The sequence below is a fragment of the Myiozetetes cayanensis genome, unplaced genomic scaffold (assembly GCF_022539395.1).
Source record: "Myiozetetes cayanensis isolate MyiCay16 unplaced genomic scaffold, myiCay2020 scf2-11, whole genome shotgun sequence".
NCBI lineage: Eukaryota > Metazoa > Chordata > Aves > Passeriformes > Tyrannidae > Myiozetetes > Myiozetetes cayanensis.
The window spans coordinates 41,890,399-41,912,794 of NW_026087411.1; the positions used below are offsets into that span (position 1 = coordinate 41,890,399).

Genomic DNA, 22,396 nt, shown 5'->3' on the forward strand with positions numbered 1-22,396 from the left:
GTTAAGACTAATGTGGTTGCATTAAGATAACAATACAAATTCATTCCTAGTCTTCCCAGGGAGAAAAACTACCCTTCAATCAGATGCTGTTTTCCTCTTTAACATAAGGCTAATCAAAAGATGAAAGAACATTGTCCGTATTTTACCAGTGGCTGATGTTTCTGTATTACATCTGCTTAACATGAAGTTTTGGAAGTCTTTCTAAGTCACATGCTATTTCATATGAAAGTTTATACTCTTTACCCCATTCACTATTCCATTGTCTCCTCCAAAAGGAAGGATACTGCAGAATAGTAAAACACTGATAAGAATATCACTCCCTCAATACGGAAAAGTGTAACTTCACAATGCCATACTAAAGAGCCTGTCCTTTTAACAATTACTTTCTATCAGTTATAGACTTGGTTCAGCCAATTCTAGCCTCATCTAGGACATCTGTTCCCTAAATAATGCACCTACAGAGACCAATACTGTTAAAGACAACCCCTCAGAAACATAGGATTACTTTACCCTGTTCATTTTCACAAGTATTTTCCATAGACACTTGTAAGCCTACCAGAGGAGTTTATGTTAGAATAATAAAAAATATTAATTTCAATAATAGGTCTTTCAAACTGTTTTAGGAAAGAAGAAGGAGGGAAAAAAACCCTTTCTCTCTCTGTTCAGTTCTCTTCTTTCGCTTCAACTAAATAGTTCATTTCCTCTACTGTCTCCTTTTCAGGTTTACTTGCCTGTCCAATCAAAAGTAGCCATGTTACTTGTGTCCACAAAACAGATATTTCACTTATCTACAAAGTGCAAAAGTAACTGGTCCAATCCCATTTCACAGTTTCTGCCCTGTGCATCTAATAATGAGAAGAAAGTTTGGTCTGCTCTAAAAACTTGAGTAATTTGGAGGGTATGAATGATTAGAAAATGGATTTTACAAACTTTGTTTTTACTGCAATAAAAGGTAATGTATGAGCTCTACATTACACCATAACACTGCAAATTGTTACTCCACCTACTGCTGCACTGCTACAGCAACAGAAAGAAAAAGTTCTTCTTTTAGGAAAAAAAACTAATTAAAAATGAGCACAAGAATGAATAACGTTCAAGAGGTATAGCAACAAGTAAAATAAATCTCCGTTGCAGTCCATACGCATTTACAAATCACACACCTCGAAACACAACCTTTTTATATCATCAGTGGCCTTCACATAATTTCCAGAAACCCTAATTCAGAAAGCGACCTTTAACATTTAATTCTGCAAAACATTATTGTTCTATAATTGTCTTAATATTAGGATATAGAATATTCCCTACATGCCATGTCTGCATTACATTTACAGAAATATGGCCTGAAGCCTCTAACTCTCATCTTTGCACAATGTTATTTCTGTAGCAACTGCAAGTCATTACTCCTGCTCTTATACATATCTGGCGGTAAAACTCAGGAAGTTTATCTGGGCAAAAACTAAAGCACCTTCCCCTATTTCAAGCATAGTCCCTGCAACCCTAAAAGTAACAAATTAATCAGTTGACTAACTGAGGTGAAGGTTAGCTTTCAGTGAAAACATCAGCCTCAATTAGTTGACTGCCCTACAGACTCCTGATGGAGCACTACAAAGTAATACTTTTATGAGTAACATGAGTTCATTCATACTTAAGCCTTTTGGGCACCTACACCTACTGACTAATAGATTCTATTCGTAGTTACTTCCCTGAACTTCGTTCTAACTGCTTAAGCAGCAAAAGCGATCTGCAACTTCAATAATCTATTTAAATTGTTCTGTACTTTATGTTCTTGATAGCATACCAGAATTTTCTCTGTGTTCAGAGAAAGCACGGATTCACAAGACGATGACCCTCCTATGTCACAATCTGATTCATGGAAGTGCAAAAATGATGAATCTGGGGGAAAAGAGAGAAAATACCTTTAGGAATACCTTACATGTATGTTCTATTATCACATCTCACATCTCCTCATGTTCAGTTGAACAGTTTCCCCACTGGGCACTCCACAGGGCAGAATTTTCATGAAGTGCTTTCTGCTCACAGCACTACATCCACATAGCCAGGGAAGCAATAATTTACATGACTGCTTTTATATAGTTAGTTTTATGCCTACTTATGCTTGGTTTTGGCTAAAAACAAATTAAAAAAAAAAAGGTGCTAAAAAAAGGGGATGGAGGTAAAAAAGAGAGGAAGCTGGAAGCAAATAACAAAACTTCGGCATAGCTATGTCTCGTTTTAGCATTATGATTCCATTCTCTGGCCCAAGAAATAACAAATAAAATTATCATTCCAATCCCAGACAGGAAAATAAACAGAAGGGACCATACAGAGGCAGGGAAAGAGCTGCTGTTGGAGATCCAGGAAACAGAGGTATAAAGACTGTGAAAAGCCACCAGAATAGTAAACTGTAATTGACTGACCATATACAAACGTCCCCATGGGTATGCTACTAAGAAGGGTATTACAAAAAGGGTAGGATTGATTCAAACCGATAAAAAGTCAAACATAGCTTATTGAGAAAAAGTTTAAGACACCAAATAAACAAGTAACAATAAAAATCAAAAATCCTCCCCAGACTGACACACTATAGAAGCTACTACTTCTTCTATATGGTGCTTTAATTGCAAAATTGATACCTCTAAATCTTCAGGTCCTAAAGCTTCTATTGTCTTGAAATATTACAAGAGTAAACAAGAAAAAGCAGATATACAATATTATCTCTTTGAATCCATGTCACAAATACCAAATTTTATCATCTCCCCTAATGTTTGTAAATATAAGCTTGACACTAAATTTGAAAGGCTGGGGGGCAGTGTGCTCTTTGACTTCTTAAGGATTGCAGTTAGTTAATTCCCTATTTCTCACAATCACAGGGCCAGAAGAGAAAAAGAGACTTATAAAGAGAAGTCAAAACAGCATCTAAAATAATTTCCTGTAAATAAGGACTTGGAGCTATGTTGAGCCATAAACGATAACCAACAGAAGTTTTATAACAGCATTAAGAGTGCTAAAAAGCAGAAGCTCAAGGTATAAAGTCAGAAAGTCCAATAGTTGCCAAAATGACAGCAGGAGGTTTCAACACTGCCCTTTGTTCTTCACATTGGCCAAACCCTCCTGTGCTATTGCAACATTTTTAACATGTTACTTTTTCTGTGTTGGTGCTTGTAAATCAGTGACAGTTAGGAGTTCTGGCTGCAGACTCACAGAGCAATTTTCACTTCAGAAACCAAAACAAACAGGTGCAGGTGTGGCCTACCTCCAGAATAGTTTTCTGCACAGAAGCAAAAATTCAATGAAGGAATTTTTAAATAAGGTGGCAGGGAATAAGAACAGCCTACCTCTTACAAGCTATAGTGCAGAAAGGACTCCTAATATCTTGCAGTTTTGGGGGCAACAGACTGCTTTATTCACAGGGAAGAATGGATCTGCCTTTGTCTGCAAGTCAGATACAATCAAAACTGTACCATATTAACAACTTCATGAAAAACAAGAAACACCAACCAGAAAAAATTACCCTGGACCGTGTAGTAGGCTACAAGAAAAAGTACTTGAGACAAAAAGAATCTCAGCTTCTGTGAAAGTTGTACTAAAACAAAGACCTTAAAGGGATTTTTCAAAGAGCAATTTATTTAGTCATGCTATTTAAATAGCAGGAAGTGAATTGGTATACAGCTATTTCAAGATAAGTATATTGTTCTGTAATTAAGGACAATCTTATTACCAGTGCATGCAAAGTACCTGAGTTACCTGATGATTTCAGTGGAACTCCTGGTATCAATGCCAGTTACACTGATCTCTTTAAAACAACATCCGCCATTAAATCAAAATCTAATCTTCCACATACACCTCTGAAGGAGTATCCTGAGTCAATCATTCACATCAAGTCCACTAAGAGATGTAATCAAGTGCTTTGCCATTTATTAACTTGTATGGTGTACAGATTTTGATCTCAACACTGGGTGAAAGTCTTCTTGGCTTTACGCTTAAACTTGAATAACGTGTGGCAATGGTTATCTGAGATAACTTTCACAATCTGATTCAGTGTTTACATACTGTGGTTCTCAGCCACTGCTGCCACCCACACCCCTCAAAAAAATAGTGATAAAAACTAACCAAAGAACTATATAATGTGAAGACAAAAGTACACACACAAAGCAGGGGGGGGAAGTGGGGAAGAAAAAGCACAGATGCAGCAAACACATAACAAGGTATTTCCAAAAAGTCTGTAATTCAAGTGGATTACACCAGTTGTATATTAGTTCTTAAGGGCCACAGGAACTGTAGATGTGAGCACAGTCTTTACGAAATAAAGAGGGGGAAAATCACAAAACTCTGCTGACTGCTAAGAAGTCATGACACACTACTGATTATTCTCCTATAAATATAGTGTCTACATTCCAATGAATTGATAAATCTTTTTCTTCATCTGTACTATGTGTACACTGTGATTCAGACTGGCATTTTTGTATGGGCCATTCACACCATGCTCACAATCAACGATCACAAGAGATTAAGCCACATGCTCCTGATGCAAAAGATATTGAAGCACATAAAAATAGTTTTAACTGTGCCTGTATTACAAGCCATCAATTAACTTAAAAAAGACAAGAAGACCTGCTACCCGAACTTCTCGTAAACAGAAGCATCCAGTTCACCAGAAAAATACATTTAACTATAGCTGAAAATAACTCAAGCCACATCCAACTCACAGAACCACAGAATTCTTAAGATTGGAAGGGACCTCTAGGGATCATTTAGTCCAACCCCTCTGCCAAGGCAGGGTCACCTAGTGCAGGTGACACAGGAACAAGTCCGGGTGCGCTCTGAATGTCTCCAGACAGGGAGAACCTATGACCTCCCTGGGCAGCCTGTTCCAGTGCTCTGCCACCCTCAACGTAAAGAAGTTCTTCTTCATATTGAGGTAGAACTTCTGATCTTTTAGTTCATGGTCATTCCTTCTCGTACTGCTGCTGGGCACCACTGAAAAGAGCCTGGTACCATCCTCTTGGCACCCACCTTTGAGATATTTAAATGCATAAATGAGGTTCCCTCTCAGTTTTCTCTTCTCTAAACTAAACAGGCCCAGCTTCCTCCGTGTCTCCTAAGAGCGATGCTCCAGACCCCTAATCATCTTTGCTGGCCTCCAGTGCACCCTCTCCAGCAGCTCCTTGTCTTTCTTGTGCTAAGAAACTCAGCGAGCACAAGGTGCTGGCAAGTCTCCACGCTCCTGAGTGCAGGGATTACAAAGCAGGCAGAGTCCAGCTGCCAGCCTCGGGAGGTGAGTGGGGCAGCGGGAATCCTCCCGTAGGGTACCACACGCCGTACGGTTTCTCCGTCCAGGGGGCGAGAGCCTCCCCTGTGCGCGGTGCCGCAGCCGCCGCTCCGCGCTGCTCGGGAGTGCCGCTCGCACGGAAGATGCCCCAGGATGAGTCAGCTCAGCGGCAGCGGCACGCACAGCCGAGGGGCCGCCGGAACCCCGCACCGCCCCGGGCTCACCATCACCACCACCACCGCCACCGCCGCCCCCCGCCGCCGGTCCTGCGGCCCCGTCACCGCCGCCCCGGCGCTGCGGGCGGGCGGGCGGTCACCGCGGCGACGCCCCCGACTCACCGCACTCGGCCGAGTACTGGTCCACCCAGTCGCCCGCGGGGCCGTGGCGCTGGCGGTGCCGCTCCTGCTGGAGCAGGGACAGCGGCGGGTATCGCTCGGTGAGGGCGAGCGCGGCCCGGGCCAGCAGGGCCAGCACAGCCAGCAGCGCCCACGGACCGCGCGCCGCCGCGCCGGCAGGTGCCATCTTCACAGCGCGCATGCGCGCCGCCGCCGCCGGGGACATGGGGTGCCCCCGTTGCCCCTCCCGCGGGGCCAACGCCGCGCTGCCCCCTGGGACGTGGAGTTCTCTGCTGGAGAGTGCCGGCCGGCGGCCGCGGCGAGAGAACTACAACTCCCGGAACGCAGGGCCGCGCGGTCCGGCTCGGCCGCGCCCCCGAACGCGGAAGCGAGGCGGCGGTTTGGGAGCGCCGAGAGGGCCGGGGGGGTGGTGTGGGGCGCCATGGCGGCGCCGGGCGCCTACCGCTGCATCGAGTGCAACGGGGAGGCGGCTGAGCTGTACCGGGACTACCGGCGCGGGGTGCTCCGCATCTCCATCTGCGTGAGTCGGCTCACGCCCGCGGCGGCGGGCAGTGGGCGAGGGCGGCGGGGAGGGAAGGATGCACGTGGGAGGCTCCGAGGCTCGCTGGGGCGCCCCCTGCTGGCGGGGGCGTGGCCGTTTTCCCTGGATCCAGGTGTCTTATGAGGAAAGGCTGAGAGGGCTGGGCCCATTCAGCCTCGAGGAGAGATGATTGAGAGAGGACCTCATCAATGTGTATAAGTATCTAAAGAAGGGGTGCCAAGATGATGGAGCCAGGCTCTTCTCGGTGATGCCAAGCAATAGGACAAGAGGCAGTGGGCAGAAACTGATGCACCAGAAATTCCACCTGGTTGTGAGGAAGAACTTCTTTACTGTGCAGGTGACCAAGCGCTGGAACAGATTGTCCAGAGAGGTTGTGGACTCATTGGAGATGAGTCTCCCTCATTGGAGATATTTAGGAACCATCTGGATGCAATCCTGTGGCATGTGCTCTAGGATGACCCTGCTGGAGCACAGAGCTTGGCCCAGATGATGCACTGTGGTCCCTTTCAACCTGACCCATTCTGTGATTCTGTAGGTCTTACATCTGCCCTGCTTCCCAGTGTCATTTCCTCCAGTTCCTCGAGGGCACCTGAATGGCAGTGCTGTCCCGACTGTCCTGTGCACTTCTGTACAGGGTGTGCAGCCACTGTTTGTGCTTGGCCTGGCTCTTGCTGAAGGATGAATCTGAGCATGGCTTCATGGTTGGACATAGTTCCCATGCCACTGGACCTAAATGTCAGGGTCTGAGTGATGATTATTCAAAGGAACCTGGGGGTCCTGGTCGATGTCAAGTTGAATATGAGTCAGCAGTGCCCTGGCAGCCAGCAGGGCCAGCTGTGTCCTGGGGGACATCAGGCAAAGCATCACCAGCCGGTGGAGGGAGGGATTGTCCCGCTCTGCTCTGCACTGGGGCGGCCTCACCTTGAATATTGTGTGCAGTTTGGGGCACCACAATGTAAGAAAGATATAAAGCTATTGGAGAGTGTCCAAAGGAGGTCAGTGAAGATGGTGAAAGGTCTGGAGAGGAGACTTCATTGCAGTCTACAGCTTCCTCATGAGGAGAAGCAGAGGGGCAGGCACTGATCTCTTCTTTTGGTGACCAGTGACAAGACGAGGAAATGAAGTTGTGTCAGGGGAGGTTTAGGTTGGATATTAGAAAAAGGTTTTTCACACTTGTGAAGAGGTTGGTTGGGCACTGGAACAGGCTCCCCAGGGAAGTGGTCACAGCACCAAGCCTGACAGAGTTCAAGAAGCATTTGGACAACACCCTCAGGCACATGGTGTGATTCTTGGGGATGGTCCTGTGCAGGGCCAGGAGTTGGACTTCAATGATCCGTGTGGGTCCTATCCAACTCAGGATGTTCTGTGATTCTGTGAATGTACATATGAGGACTTCTGTATTACTTACCCAGCTTTCCAAAATTGCACCAGCATGTTTTAGGCTATTTACTGCTCTCCCTTCCCACTCTGCCTCTCACAGTTCTGTTTTTTGTGTTCTTTTTTTCACAGTGTTTTCACAATGTTAAAATAGCTATTTTCTCTTTTAGTGTCTCCTATGTTTTTTTGGAGATTTTGCAGTGGCAGCAAAAAACCATTTACCTTTTTCAGCAGTTTTCAAGTATTTCTAAATTACTGTTTTCAGCTTTTGATAGGGTTTATGTAGACTTGTCTCTGGTGTTAGTTTCTACTTTTTTTTCCAATTTTTTTTTGGTAGCATGTAAAAAATTGGATCATTTAGGAGATTAAGTATGGGGGAAAAAACAGAATGGAGAGATCTGCAAATACAACTTGACCAGGCCTTTGATTTTATCTGTGACTTTGTTTCACAACATCCTGTCTGCTCTCTGTAAAACTGAGGAAACCTGGTGCTTGAACCAGTTGCTGAATATTTTGTAAGGAATTAGTTGTATATCATTCAAACTTCCTTTGTGGTTGTTCTCTCTGGTTTTGAAACCCTTGGCATTTTGAGAATGCTGATAGAAGATGCATTAATTTACAAACCATGAAGCTATGAACATAACAGATGACCAAAATGCTTTGTATGAAATCTGTGGTGAATTCCTTTACAGCTTTTTAACTTCGAGTCATTCAGACACTTCCTAGATCAAAAGCAGAGATTGTAGATTGACTTCTGTGGACAGTTTACATTTGGGGAAATGTAAACTGGCCTAGCTCAGGTTGAAAGAGGTACGTGCTGGATCTCAGCTTTTGTTACCATCAAGAAACTGTGAAAACAAGGTATTTACAAATCACTGATTATAGTAGAAAGAGCTGATTGACATATTTCTCTTTTCCCAATCCAGCAGTCAATTTAAATGGCTTGCTGCTGTAGAGCATAAACCAGCTGAAAACATAGACAAAAAATCTCTAGCTTTTCAAAAACTAGTGAGAGAGATCAGTAGTTTTCTTAGGTAAAAGACAAACAAAGTAATAGAGATGGATTTCTGCTGGCTTTAGACATGCACACTACAAGGAAAAATTGATTTTTAATTGCTTTTCTTGTGTTAGTATAATGTATTATGCTTAGTAGTGGATATAATCTGCATCAGATTGTTGGTGGTCAAATCATGTTAAAATTATGTAAATTGTTTTCTTTGGAGCTCTTTCATGTGGAATCTCACTCTAGTATTTGAAATCAAGGACAAGTTGGATACGAAAGAATGAGAATAAACTTTGTGCCTGCAGCCATATAATAGAATCATAGAATGTTTTGGGTTGGAAGGGAGCGTAAAGATCATCTACTTCCAAAGCCACTGCCATGGGCAAGGACACCTTCCACTAGACCAGGTTGCTCAGAGCCCCATCCAACCTGGCCTTGAACACTTACAGGGATGGAGCATCCACCATTTCTCTGGGAAACTTGTGCCAGTACCTTACCACCCTCACAGTAAGGAATTTCTTCCTAACATCTCATCTAACTCTACCCTCTTTCAGTTTAAAGACATTCTCATTTGTCCTATCACTACATGTCCTTGTGAAAAGTCCCTCTCCACATTTCTTGTAGGCCCTTTTTAGCTACTGGAAAGCTGATTATAGGGTCTTCCTGGAGCCTTCTCTTCTCCAGACTGAACAACCCCAACTTTCTCAGCCTGTCTTCATAAAAGAGGTGCTCCAGTCCTCTCATCGCCTTCGTGGCCCTCTTATGGAGTGATTTGGCACATCTTGTAAATCCAGGTCATCAGTTAATGCTTATGAATTTGGCGATTATAATCTCTAAGGCAAACTGGGAGCCAGTAGATGGCACTCGTTCCTCTTAGCTTTCAACCATTTGAGGACCAAAGATCTTGGTCTTCTGGAGCTGTGACATCCCACTTAAGGCAAAGACTTAAGTCCCATTGGCTGTATTCATCGCAGCTGCCAAACTCATACAAGAAGAGTAACTAACAGAGGAAAAGAAAGCAAAGAATCACACATTCCACCTAGCAGCTTGGAATTCTGTCCACCTTTCTTCATGCAAGTCCAGATATGTAACATTGTTCACTTACTCCTACCAGTCTGTTTCTTCTGGCTATGTTGTGGCTTATCATAGTTCAGTTCCAGTCCTAGTTGCTCGTATGTGGTGCTTGCCATATCACCTTTAAGACTTTCTCTCAATTTCTTGCCACCCAGGAAGTGCTGAAAGTAGGAGCTCATGAGGAACAGGCAATACAAAACCCTTGAGTAAGAAACATGTTAGCTCACGGTTTATAAAGTGGAGATGAGAATGTTAGAAGATTACCAAGATCAAAAGATTCCTTCAAGTGAGCAGATCTGAATTCAGTTTTATCTGTGCATTGCAGGAAAGCACCACTGTTTGTCTCCAGCTACCAAGACCTCATGGTTTCTAATACAGCAATTCTTGTTTTACTTTTTCCTTTTAATCTCCATGCAGGCAAGGCTGTTCTACTGACAACAAAATACAGTCAAGCACAGAATGTCATTTGATACCCTTCACAAACTTTCACAAGGAGTGTTATAGGGAGTTTGTCAGTGTTATGAATCTTCCCGATGATGAATCTAACCTCAAAACAATGATAGATTAGAAGTCTTCACTTCAAAATATATGTAGATCCCACTTAGAGTGGAGGCCTCTAAAAACTTACAAAAAGTTAAAGGTATTCAAGAAAAAATAGAAGTCTGAGGTGAGACTAGAAGATGTGATCACTCAGCCTGAGAAGAGTTTTCATCTGTCTGTGTGGAGTGAGAGCATTGAGTACTGCTACTCCATTGTAGCACAAGAAAGAAAAAGTGAAAAGTTCACAGAAAGATTGTATAGTGATACTCAAAGTGAGGCCAATGGACATCACCTAGATTTTTTTTTTTGTTAAAAAGCACTTGTGTTTCATTCCCATTTTCAAGTAGTACCTGAAAATACTGACACATTATGGAGAAAAACCAACCCACAACCCAGTATTTGTTCCATATGGTAAGTAAAATAAAGGGCACCAGGAAATTAGAAACAAGCAGAACATTGTCAAGATCATCACTGTTTTATACTGACCTACAGACTTGGCCCAGTGCTAAAACTTATCCATGGTAAATTAATAAATCTGCATCCGAAAGGTCTTTGCCATTCTCAGGATGACCCTGTCATTCAAGTACTTTTTGGAACATCATCTCAAGGTTAAAGAAGCTAAATTCTCCCAACTGCATCTTCTACTTGCCCTACATTTATTTTTAGGATGTGTTTAACCTGAGCTGGATGTGATTTTCATGTGGAAGATTTAAATTGGAATATCTAAGCAAAATACTACAATTTTGTGTTCTGTTACTAATTTGTTGAAGAAAAGAAGAATTTTTTTTTTCAGAGGCAAATACTAAAATCTTCCATAGAGCTCAAGTTCTGTAACTTCTTTTTAAATCTCTTTTGTTTAATCAAAACCAGTTTCAGCAGACACCTAGCCCAGACCTCTGGCATTGCACATTCATTCTTGCTCAAGATTCAGATTTAATGGGTGAACCTTTTTCTCATCCTGTGAAAAAAACAGCAAATCTTCACTGAATATATTACAAACCAACCACTAAGAAGGGTAAGAAAAAAATACTGTTCAGATAACATTGCTACTATAGTATTAATGCTGGGGCTGGGGATGGGAACACATTCAGATAACCTGGAGTAAGTTCCACAAAGTGCAATGATATAGAAGGAAATTAGCAAACTTCACTGTCTCAGAAATAGAAGGAAAAGCATGCAAACTTTTTTAAAATTTGGTTTAAATTATACATATGTTGTTGTATTTAAAAATAAAATGTTAAAGTAATTCCAGACTCTAACAAAGGGAAAGAAATTACTCATTGCAATATATAGAGCTCAGTCAGGATCCCCCTTGTGTTTTGTAATAAGAAAGCCAAATTGCCTGAGTAGTGCACACTTCATTTAGCTTTTCTGCAATTAAAAAATAATTGAAAAGCTCTTTCATTGCAGCAAGGCGGAGAGACTGTAAATGCTTTGAATGCAAAGCATTTATATGGTAAGGTAACAAATCTGTCAAGAGTACAAAGATCATCCTGGAAAATAAAGTATGCTAATTTTGCATAACTATTTACAGACCAGCTCTACTGGAAAATGTATCATATAGGAAAAAATTGTAAAACAATATTTTTAATTTGTTTTCTGAAATGGAATGCATCTGAAACCAGGCTGTTTTATTTCTCAGCCTATTATGACACTTAATTGCATCCCTAATAAAGAACCCTCTCCTGAAAGCAGCACAGCTAATTACATTTTATTGTTTAAGAGGGCAATTGGGATTAAGGGCACTCTCACAAGAGAATGGCTCTGCATTAATTTGCCCTATATAACCTATGTAAATGGACCTATGTTCATGTTGAGGTTATGCAGATGTTATTAAAATTTGCCGTATATGTAATCTAGCAAAAAACTGTAGCATATTTTTGTCAAACTAAAATAAAACTGTTTCACTGATGTTTCTAATGTCCAGAGATTTGCAAACCTTTTCCTGGTGTGATTTTCATGGTATTTTTAGATCAGGATGAAGCTTGGACTACAAATAAGTCATGTTTAGGAACTTTATCCTTCAGAGACAGTAGGTATTTTCTCAAATGTTTGTATATATTATTGTATTTGGCATACGTTTGTGAACGCTATTTGCAAGTTGAGTATCTTTGATGAACAAAGAAGAGTTATGTCTTTTGAGTACTGTTTTATAAAAGGTGATAAACGTGAAGTTAGAATTAACATATCAGTATTTTTTTTGGTCATATGTAATTCAACTCAGATGTTAAAATGTATATTACTTTCCCTAAATGTTTTGGATTGCTTTGGTCAAAAAGAATCTGATGTACTATGCTATAAAGACCATGGTTGTACTAGCTTTTGAAGATTTCTTTTTTTCTTAAAGCTACCTTTGCTAATAGTTTTCAAATTTTTTAAAAAGAAACTAAGTAAATTTCTAAACTATGAAAATGGAAGCTTTTTTATTTATTTATTTTGAAACAATGCACAAGCACAGTCAAATATTCCTAAATATTTGGTTAGTCAAAGAGTTACTAAACTAATACCCATTTAAATTCATTAGAATATTGAAATACTTTCAACACCCGTTTTTAGGGGACTACAGTATCTGTTGGACTTCTGTGTGTCAGTATCAAACTCTTGTAATTTTCCTTAAATTTACGAATTCAGAAGATGTATAAATAGAATTTATGGTGTAAAGTTTAACTTTTTCTCTTCTGCAACATAATCTGAAAATACCTTTTAGGCAAAATAATGTCTGTTTTTTTCAAGAAAAAATACTGGTTACTTTCTGATGTCAGTTACATATTTAAGGGAGCAATTGAAAAATGGCTAAAAGCATAGAGAAATCTAGTTACTTCTATCGCTTTAGAACTGGTTATAACTGAGGCATTTCTTCAAGAAAGCCCAGAGAAGACTGAAAAAACTCAGGTTTGTTAAAGAATTGCCTTTTTCACTCATGCTGCCCAGGCCATTGACTACAGCTGTGTGGAACTGCAATTGGGAATGAGACGTGAGCGCCAGTGTTCCAGTTCACTCTAAATTGCCTGACTGAATTCATAAAAGTGTGCAAGCAGTTCTCCAGAGCTGAGTTGCTCATACCAATATTCTCTGACAGTGTTAGTGATTATCAGTGTCCATAGTTACGTTACTTTAACTAGATAAAACTATCCGGTTAAACCTATGTGTGCTTAGACTGCATCAGCCCTTGCTTGCATTGATTTTGCTGAAGTCAAGCTCAAGTCACAGGTTTCCTTCCTAGGCATTTAAGGCTAGCATCAGATGATTTAGTAGTATAGCTGGAAAAATAACCAAAAAGGCCAGGTCTGGAGAAAAATTCATCCTAGAGGGCATGCTAATTCTGTAATATTTTATCAGTATAAAAACATCATCTTGTTCAATTAGTCTGTGGCAGTGCATACACAAGTCTTTTGCAGCAGAGATGGTTTGTAGGTCTCACAAATCCCTGGATGAACTCTTGCTGGCTAGGTCACTGGCTGGATATGCACTGAGGACTTTTCTATCTTACAGCAGAGACTCAAATAGAAATCAAGTAAACTGGGAATATAAAATATATTAAGAATAGGGCTCTCATCTAGCTTTAGAAGACAGAAATACTAAATTAAACATGCTTTTTACAGCTGCAGAAGATTTCATATTTGGCTGCCAGCAGCTGTAGGGCAGAAGACACCACTATTTGTGAATTCATTCGTAGCAGTCTCCTTACATATCTGAAGTAGAATTTCTGTATCATTGGTTTTGCCGAGAGGGTTGGTCTGATATATTTTAATGATCTAAAATACATGTCAGCTCTCAGTGAAAATTTTGCAGTACCTCTTAACTGCAGATTTCTTGATCAGTCTTCGATTGGGATCCTCTGATTGAAAATATCAGTCTTTACTCAGAAAGATTTTTGATCCTGGTCAAAAAATGTCCTGTTGTAGGAGAATCTGAGAGCATAATAAATCCAAGGGTATGTAAGATATCCTTCATCTAACCTTTATGACACCCACTGTGTTGAAGAATAATCTTATTTTGTATGGACTTGTCCAGTGCTTGTGTGAATAAACCTATTAAAAAAATTGGACTTTTCCTATGCTACGTCAACCCACAGATTTGACATATGTAAATTACCACCTATAAGAATATCTGTTCATGATTTCCCAGTAGAAAGAAATGAAGTGGGACACTGCTTTTAATTAAAGTGGCAATTTTTTTTTCACTCTATTAAATCTTGTAGCTGTGGTCTTCTGTTAATTATGTCCTTTCTTCCATCTCACTCACTTTAATTTTAGACCTATCAAACTCTTGGTTAATTGAGTCAGTTTTTGAATTCATTATATCTAACTTGTGTACTGTCATACACAATATTTTCTTTTTTAATCCAAATGAGTTGAATTTTTCCTTGAAGTGGGCTAAGAAACACTGGTTAGTGGGCTGTAACATTCCCTAGACATTCTATTCAGTTTATGCGTTTGTTTGGATGTTTTTCTTGATATAGATGTTGGACTTCTGAGTCAATTTGCTGATGAAATTTTGCATTCTCAGATTCTACAATAATAATTTAATAATTCTGTTAAATAGCAAGGCAAAGTTAACTTTGGACACTTCTTGGTTTTGGCTGATTTAATTTTATTTATTCCCAGTAGCTGGTACAGTGCTGTGTTTTAGATTCAGTGTGAGAATAATGCCAGTAACACGCTGATGTGTTAGGTGTTGCTCAGTAGTGCTTACACCACATCAAGAACTTTTCAGTTTCCCATGCCCTGCCAGCCAGCAGGTGCACAAGAAACTGGGAGGGAGCACGGCCAGGACAGCTGATCCAAACTGACCAAAGGGATACTCCATACCATAGAATGTCATGCCCACTATATAAACTGAGGGGAGTTGCCTGGGAGGGACCAATCACTGCTCAGGGACAGGCTGGGCATCAATCATGGGTGGTAAGAAATTGTATTGTGTGGCACTTGTTTCTCTTGGGTCTTATCTCTCTATTCTTATCTTCCATTTCATTACTATTATTACTATATTTTACTTTATTTCAGTTATTAAACTGTTCCTATTGCAACCCATGCATTTTACCTTTTTCTGATTCTCGTCCTCATCCCATTGTGGGGAAAGTGAGCTAGCAGCTGCGTGATGCTTAGTTGCTGTTCGTACAACAGACATAAGGAATCTATAAAATTGAAAAAACTTTTTGTCCTTCCCTGGGAGCTTGTCTGTAGGTGTGTGCTGTCTGATGCTGCATTTTTGACCATTCCAGCATTTCAGAAAGCGGTGTGCATACTTGTCTCTTCCGGCAGCGCACAGCCATGCGCTCATTAAAATGGAAATAGAGATCAATTTCTAGGACTGTTGTACTCTGAGCATGGCAACCAATGCCAAGGCCCAGGAGAGCAGGATTAGCTGAGGACAGGTTGGAGGAAACAAGTAGCCAAACTGGAGGATCAGGAGCAGGAGAAAGCTAACCTGCCGGCAAGCACCCTTCTGCAAGTGCACTTGTTTGAGCTGACGTGGTTGCTGCTGCTCCTCAGCTCTCTGCTAGAAATTATTTCTCCCCTCAGGTCTGCTAGGTGAGCCTTTTGTAAGACTGTTATTTAACCTTCCTGCTCACAGTTACTGTAACAGCCTTTTGTTAGCCCTTCTCATTTAACCCAAGTCAAGGGGTGATCAGCCATGCAGGCAGGTCAATAAAGCAGGAGGGAGTTGATGACAAGCAGTTCCCAGTGGTTTGGGTGAAACAACCTCTCCAGCAGGAACAGCAGTAACCAGCAGATGTAATGGTCTAGTGTCCTACCATTGTTTAGTGACACCTTCTGACTCTTTGGCTAAAGCTGTGTATGAAAACTACATTATCAGTATTCTGAATATATTGGTATTTGTTCAATAATGGGAAATCAGTTGAAACATCCAGACAACTGTATGGAATGACAATGCAGCAACAAAAAATATTTACTGTCTTCTTGAAAGGAAGAAGAAGGTAGGATAGGAGGATAAAGCATCTCTGAAAAGAAGGAAGTGATAGAAGAAATTGGGTTTCTTTCCAAAAAATTACCAAAAATAACCCAAATAAAATACTTGTAGATGAGGCATGATAAGTTAACCTTCTAACACAATACTGGTGCGTTTCTTGAGTCTTGGGAAGGTAGTTTTATTTTTTGCATCTGTGGAGTACAAAATGGTAACTAGGTCCATGCTTACATAGTTTATTATCGGTGTTAATCTGAAGCCTGTAAAAATCGATAATCGACCTTTATGTTTTATACGGGAAGTCTGTGTGTCAACTGCACTATCAAGAGAGGGGAAGCAATTTTTCTGCATGGATTCAAAAGGTACTGAAAATGAAGTTTGCGTTAAGGAAAGACTAAAATGAATTGAATAGCTTGTTTGGATTTATGTAGTTGTGCTAAGCTTATAGGAACATTTCATAAACTCTCGCTTTCTAATTTTTTTCCCCTAATTCTTGTTATTTTTAACTTTCAGAAATCCTGCCAGAAACCTGTGGACAAATATATTGAGTATGATCCTGTTATCATCTTGATTAATGCTGTTTTATGTAAAGCACAAGCATACAGGCACATTCTTTTCAATACAAAGATAAATGTAAGTTGCTATGCCCCTACTTTGTGACTTTTTAAAAATATATTTAGATTTGGTAAGTTGATTGTAATAGTTATAAAATTTTAGAGATTGTTCTTCTTCTGCCCTTCCACGGATTTCAACAAGCTGAACCAGTTATATCATGAATAGAATACATGAAATCTCAAGCTCCAGATGTTACTAAGACAGTTCCTGTCTTCCCAGTAGTGGTGCCACAGTACCAGCAAATACAGCAGTCAGTTTACCCATTAAAGAGAAGGAATTGCATAGAACTGTTCATACAGTTCTCTAAACCCTCCAATTTGCCTTTCACATTAATTGATGTTAAAAGGATGATGTGCTAAATTACATTGTATGAGAAAGATCTAATTTCAAATTAATTTTCAAATTAAATTTCTGTTGGAAACAATTCTTTCTGAAATGAGCTATAGGAGTAGAACATACCATATTAACAATACTATGGCAATTAAACCTACTGTACTAATTTCTCATGAGTTTCTTCCTGAGCAATTAACCCTGCTCTCAAAGCTACAGCAAAAGATTCAAATGTTGTTGATGCAGAGTTATGTAATCAACTTTGTTGGGCTGGCCAAGCTGTAGTGTACAGGTGTATATTTTCTGACAGAATTGTGTATTTTTACTGTAAGGATTGATTTCCCAGGAGAGGGAAGCTAATCTAGAGCAAATTATCCAAGCATAAGTGTGTGCTGGGTTCATGCTGATGCCTCCTAGCCAGTCCACTTTAAGCAATGTTGAGATATATATATACTCACCTTATCTCTCAAGCATAAATCTCACTAAATATTTTTTATTAATTCGGTGCTTCTGGAGACTGGTAATGATGTTTACTGTGAGGGTTCTTGAAGAACTATTCTATCTGTGGAAATGTCATCTATTTAAATAAATTGAATTGAATTTTAAACTAGCTAAGCCTGTGCATGTATGGGCAATTGGCATGACTAGCCTCTAATGGAAAAAATAGAATCCATGCACAGAAATTGCATTTGTGTCTTTAAATCTCTATAAAATCAGAAGTCACCTCACATACACACAGTTTATAAGCTGTTTAATATCGAATCATGCTAACTTTGGGCCCTCACGACATCAGTTTTCCAGTCACTTCAGAGGATTTTTTTTGGTTTTGTTTGGTTATATTGCTCCATTTATTTTTGGTGCCTCATCCTTTACGAACTAAGAAGTATTTTGGTATAACTACACTACCTATTTCTTTTAATGGAGATTGTCCCAGTGAAAAAGAAAAACAAGGCCATATAAGCCAGTTTGCCAAATGGGAGAGTTGCCCTTAAACTGGAATTTTGGATGGTATAATTCTCCTAGCTGTGGCACAATTTTGGCTTTGCATTCGTAGATGAAACAGCCTTCTCAATTTTAAAAAGGTATGGGTCGGGGTTTAGAAACTACAGTTATATACATTCTTCTGTATTGAACTGTTCATGCAGTTTCCCACTTGTTGTAATTTGTCTGTTGTTGTAACTGATGTTAAAAGGATGACGTGCTAACCTAGTGGTTCAACAGAAGTAGTTTTGATTATATTCTGAAGAAAAATAATAAACCTATGGAGCTTGTTTGTGTAAAGATGTTGAATTGTATTTTAAATAGTGATTTCATACTAATGCTTTAATTTATGCTGATTCAATACCAATGCTTTTATTATTTGTTCATTTACTAGATTCATGGAAAGCTCTGCATATTTTGTTTGCTCTGTGAAGCTTATATCAGGTGGTTGCAGCTACAGGATTCAAGCCAAAATACAGATCCTGATGACTTAATCAGATATGCCAAAGAATGGGATTTTTATAGAATGTTTTGCATAGCTTCTTTAGGTAAGATTGATGATATCTCACTGTCTACTTTTTAAGCATTGCAAAACTTCATCAGTCTTTCAAGCCCGTATTGCAAAAATACATACAGAATGGATGTTATGTCAAACCCAGTATGGTTACACCATTACACACATGCTCTTCAGTTTGCCTTCATATTTTATTAAATGCCTGTTTTGATCCTGACTACAATTTAGACCGGTATGATTAGCATTAGATAGGAAAACACTGAAAAGTGACAATATTCAGAGTTCTTTGCCTGAATCTGTTGACATAGTTTGAAGACCAGCGTGGCTGTCAGCCTTATTCCACATTTGATATTGACTTCAAGGTTTATTATTCATTCAGGTGTTGCAACATTAAGGAGCCTTACAAAAGTAAACAATTGGAAAAAGCTGTATCTGTTGTTTTGGGTTTTTTTAAACAAATGCGCAAAACTATAGACCAGTAAAGTGTAAACACATCTGTGCTCTAAGACTACATTTGAGGGCAGGGGAGGGTTTTTGTTTTATGTTGGTTAATACATTTATTCTCATACTTTTCAGGTGATAGTGTTTACATCAAACTTGGAGATTAAAACTAGGATTTCTCTAAGACATTCAGAGTTTAATTTAAATCATATATTGTCTAATGTTGCTCTAAGTAAGTTTTTATAACATGTCAGTAAAAATGTTGAACTCATTTTCAGTAGTAATTCATCTATTACAGTTGTTATGAGAGGGTCTTTGACATCTGCATTAATTCCACCATAACACAGGAATATGGTGTCAAAAAAAGTCTAGTAGCTCAATGGTATTTTCACCTTAGTGTTTTTTCTTAGGCTGGATGAAAAGGGTTCATTGCTGGTGACCTTTCCAAAGAAGACAAGTACTGATTTTGTTCTTCATTCTCTCTTTCCAACTCCTCTTATTCCCTTTTAGAACAAACTTCATTTTTCATTGGCATTTTTATTACCTTATGGTGGATGACACCTGAAATGCTGAAAAGAAAGTCTGACTTCATTTTACTTCTCAAAGCACTGCTGTTGTCCACCTATGGAAAGCTTTTGCTAATCCCAGCTGTTATTTGGGAACATGACTACACACCTTTGTGCCTTGCATTTATAAAAGTGTTTGTCTTGATATCAAACTCTCAAGCAATTAGAGGTATATTTTTGCTTTTTTTATTACATTATGTGTATAGAATGTGTGTGACAGACTGCAGCTGTTACAAAAGTAATTGTTCTTTTCTGTATTTTTATTCAGTATCAGATATGTGACTGATAGATCTAACTTAAAACTGTGTTGCTTAGACTTTAATAGAAAGGGATTGAAACAAAAAACTTCATTAAAAAAAAGAAAGCACCTCATGTCACTATTATCTCTTTGTATAAGCTGTAGTATATCCATTAGATCCATAAATCAGAATTTGAGACAAGTCATGGATCACTGAAACATAGAATTCTATGTGTTTCTGGAAAATCAAAATTTCATGTTAATTTTATGCATGGCTTTGGAATGCAGACTTTTAACAGATCTGTGTGATTTCTTGTACATGCAAATGAATATGAATTTTCACATGGTTTCTATGATCTTCTTAAATGGTATGTGATAAATTTGTTCTGTTTTCTTTTGCAGTTACATTGAACTTGAACCGAATACTCCCTTGGGTTGCCATCTTCTTTGGATTAATTTTGGAAAATGGTGTGGTCTGCTTGTTCCAGAAAATGGGATGGGATGTTTGAAATGTCAGCCCAGATAAGGAGAAATACCAACAACAGGATGGTCGTTTTCTAAGAATGATTTCTGCCAGCAGGCTCCAAAGACACTGTTTTCATAATGATAAAAAAAGTGATAGATAACAAAAACTTGCATTAGTTGTGCATTTAGACAGTTTCAGGATGAGTTAAAATGAGAAACTTCAGAAGTTTGGCTCTTTATTTTAATAAGCCATAAAACTTCAGCCTTAGCTTGTTTATTTTCTCATTAAAAACAGGAATGTGTCACCATCCTAATAGTTTTATAAATCTGCCTACATAGCTATGGCTGTAAGAAAACAGGTAGACCTAAAAAACCCAGCACTTCTACCAATCACTGCATTTAGGCGTTAAGAGGAGGATGAATTGTTCCCTTAAGAGGAAGAGAAGCAGTGGAAAAAATGTAAAAGCTAAAATTTATATTTCCACAAAACCAGATTTTCAAAGAAACAAGTGAACATGTGCAAATAGTTTATTAGAGAGAAGGCAAGTATTGCACAGTAAAACTTCAGTGGGAAAACCAAGGGCATTCTCTGGAATGTTTATGTAACACTCCAAAATAATAAAATATCTAGTGCTAAAGTAATCTCTAGGAACTATAGTGTTAACTGGCTTGAAATTTTATGTGATCTCATAAATGCTGCTGCTTTGTTTTGAAAGCTGAAAAGAGAGTGAAAGAACTATGATCCCCAAACTACATGGTGGTTTGGGATACCACTACTTCTGCATTTAATATTAAGTCACATCCCCCACACCCAGCCCTCATCTGGCGGCAACTTTAGCAGAAGCAAAGAGCGAAATATGAGGCTGTTCAGCAACAAAGTAGTACTTTAAAAAAACCAACAGATGAACAAACATGTTTAGGCCTAAATTAGTGAAGAAACATTCATAAAAGTTCTGCACCTTTTTTGTCAGTGAGCAAAGAGAGGGCTGGATGGCCCATAAAGGAACTGGCAGAATCAGTTTCCACAGGACAGTAATTAGGACACAAACCCACTCGTTTTGTGCAAACCAGTTTCCATTACATTCCATCCAATGTTTCATTCTCCTGCTTCAGTTTGGGGAGGCTGCACTATCCATAGAAATTACTTCCATTCTTCCTCAGATACTGTCTCCTGTCTCTGTTTTGCAAAATGAATCAAAAAACCTTTTGCGATATCTTCAAGCTAATTCCTGACAGGTTTAGAGTAAGTCTGGATTATGACCATAGAAGACACCAGACATGTTTGTCTGATGCAAATGCCTATGCTATGGAAGTTATTTGGTCAGAAAAGCAAATGGTTGTTGATTCTGTTTTATTAGGTCAGAGGCTGACAGCACTTGTGTCATATGTGTTACACTTTACAGCTTCCTGGGCATGTAAGAGGAGGCAAAAACCACCAGTCTGCAACCTTTTTAAGTATGTGAGACTCTTGGTTGGTAATAAATTACCAATAAAATAATTTCCCCAAGTGGAGTCTGTTTCGTCCGTGACAGTAACTGGTGAGTGATCTCTCCCTGTCCTTATCTTGACTCATGAGCCTTTCCTTACGTTTTTTCTCCCTGCTCAGCTGAGAAGGGGGGTGATAGAGTGGCTTTGGTGGTATCCAGACAGGGTCAACTCACCACAACTCTATATGGCTCTTCAGAAAATGTACATAATTTCTACTGTCAATCCTGTTTTTCTAATGATGTAACAACAGTGCTTTGATTTGTTCTCCTTAGGTTAGATATTTATATTTTTTTGTTTTCATCATATGTGTCGTGGTTATATATATAAGGGTGGTTTTTTTCAGACATTTGCTCTGGCACTGGTTTCAATCTAACGCTGAGTGGAGCCTATTTAAGTGTGAGTAATGCAAGTTGCTACATGTAAATGTTACCTTGTCAGCAGCAAAATTGTAAATACAATGTATATAAATTTTACTTGGAGACAGTTTTCTTAAATTAAAGTTTATTTTGAATTTAAAAGAATTGATTTCAGGACATTTTTTGAGCTTTAGTCAGAAGACCTAGAAGGGACATGAACACGTTCTGAAAGAAGAAATGTTTGTCTGTTGTGTCACATAGGCCAATAACATATCAGCTATGCTGTCAGGAGCCACCACTGTCCTTATGCA

General features: G+C 39.4%; 2 protein-coding genes across 3 annotated transcripts in view; one reads left to right on the plus strand and one right to left on the minus strand.

The window, feature by feature from the left end:
• The window catches only part of TTC13 (tetratricopeptide repeat domain 13), a 40,709-nt gene extending 34,903 nt beyond the window's left edge, over positions 1 to 5,806 (minus strand). Inside the window, exons 1-2 of the mRNA XM_050314298.1 lie at positions 5,608 to 5,806; positions 1,799 to 1,893 (exon numbers count right to left, since the gene is read on the minus strand). Of these exons, the coding sequence (XP_050170255.1) occupies positions 1,799 to 1,893; positions 5,608 to 5,806 (294 nt within the window). The remainder of the gene's footprint in view (positions 1 to 1,798; positions 1,894 to 5,607) is intronic.
• A 186-nt stretch (positions 5,807 to 5,992) lies between these two features.
• Positions 5,993 to 22,396, plus strand: part of ARV1 (ARV1 homolog, fatty acid homeostasis modulator) — a 124,341-nt gene continuing 107,937 nt past the window's right edge. The window contains exons 1-5 of one of the 2 annotated variants that reach the window (XR_007629114.1): positions 5,993 to 6,145; positions 16,605 to 16,724; positions 18,412 to 18,565; positions 19,483 to 19,707; positions 20,179 to 20,900. Coding sequence is in view for 1 of the 2 variants with exons in the window: in XM_050316679.1 (XP_050172636.1) it covers positions 6,047 to 6,145; positions 16,605 to 16,724; positions 18,412 to 18,565; positions 19,483 to 19,707; positions 20,179 to 20,285 (705 nt within the window). In the remaining variant the exon portion in view is untranslated. Of the gene's footprint in view, positions 6,146 to 16,604; positions 16,725 to 18,411; positions 18,566 to 19,482; positions 19,708 to 20,178; positions 21,754 to 22,396 lie in introns of those variants that run through there. The other variant, XM_050316679.1, reaches the window with a different exon arrangement.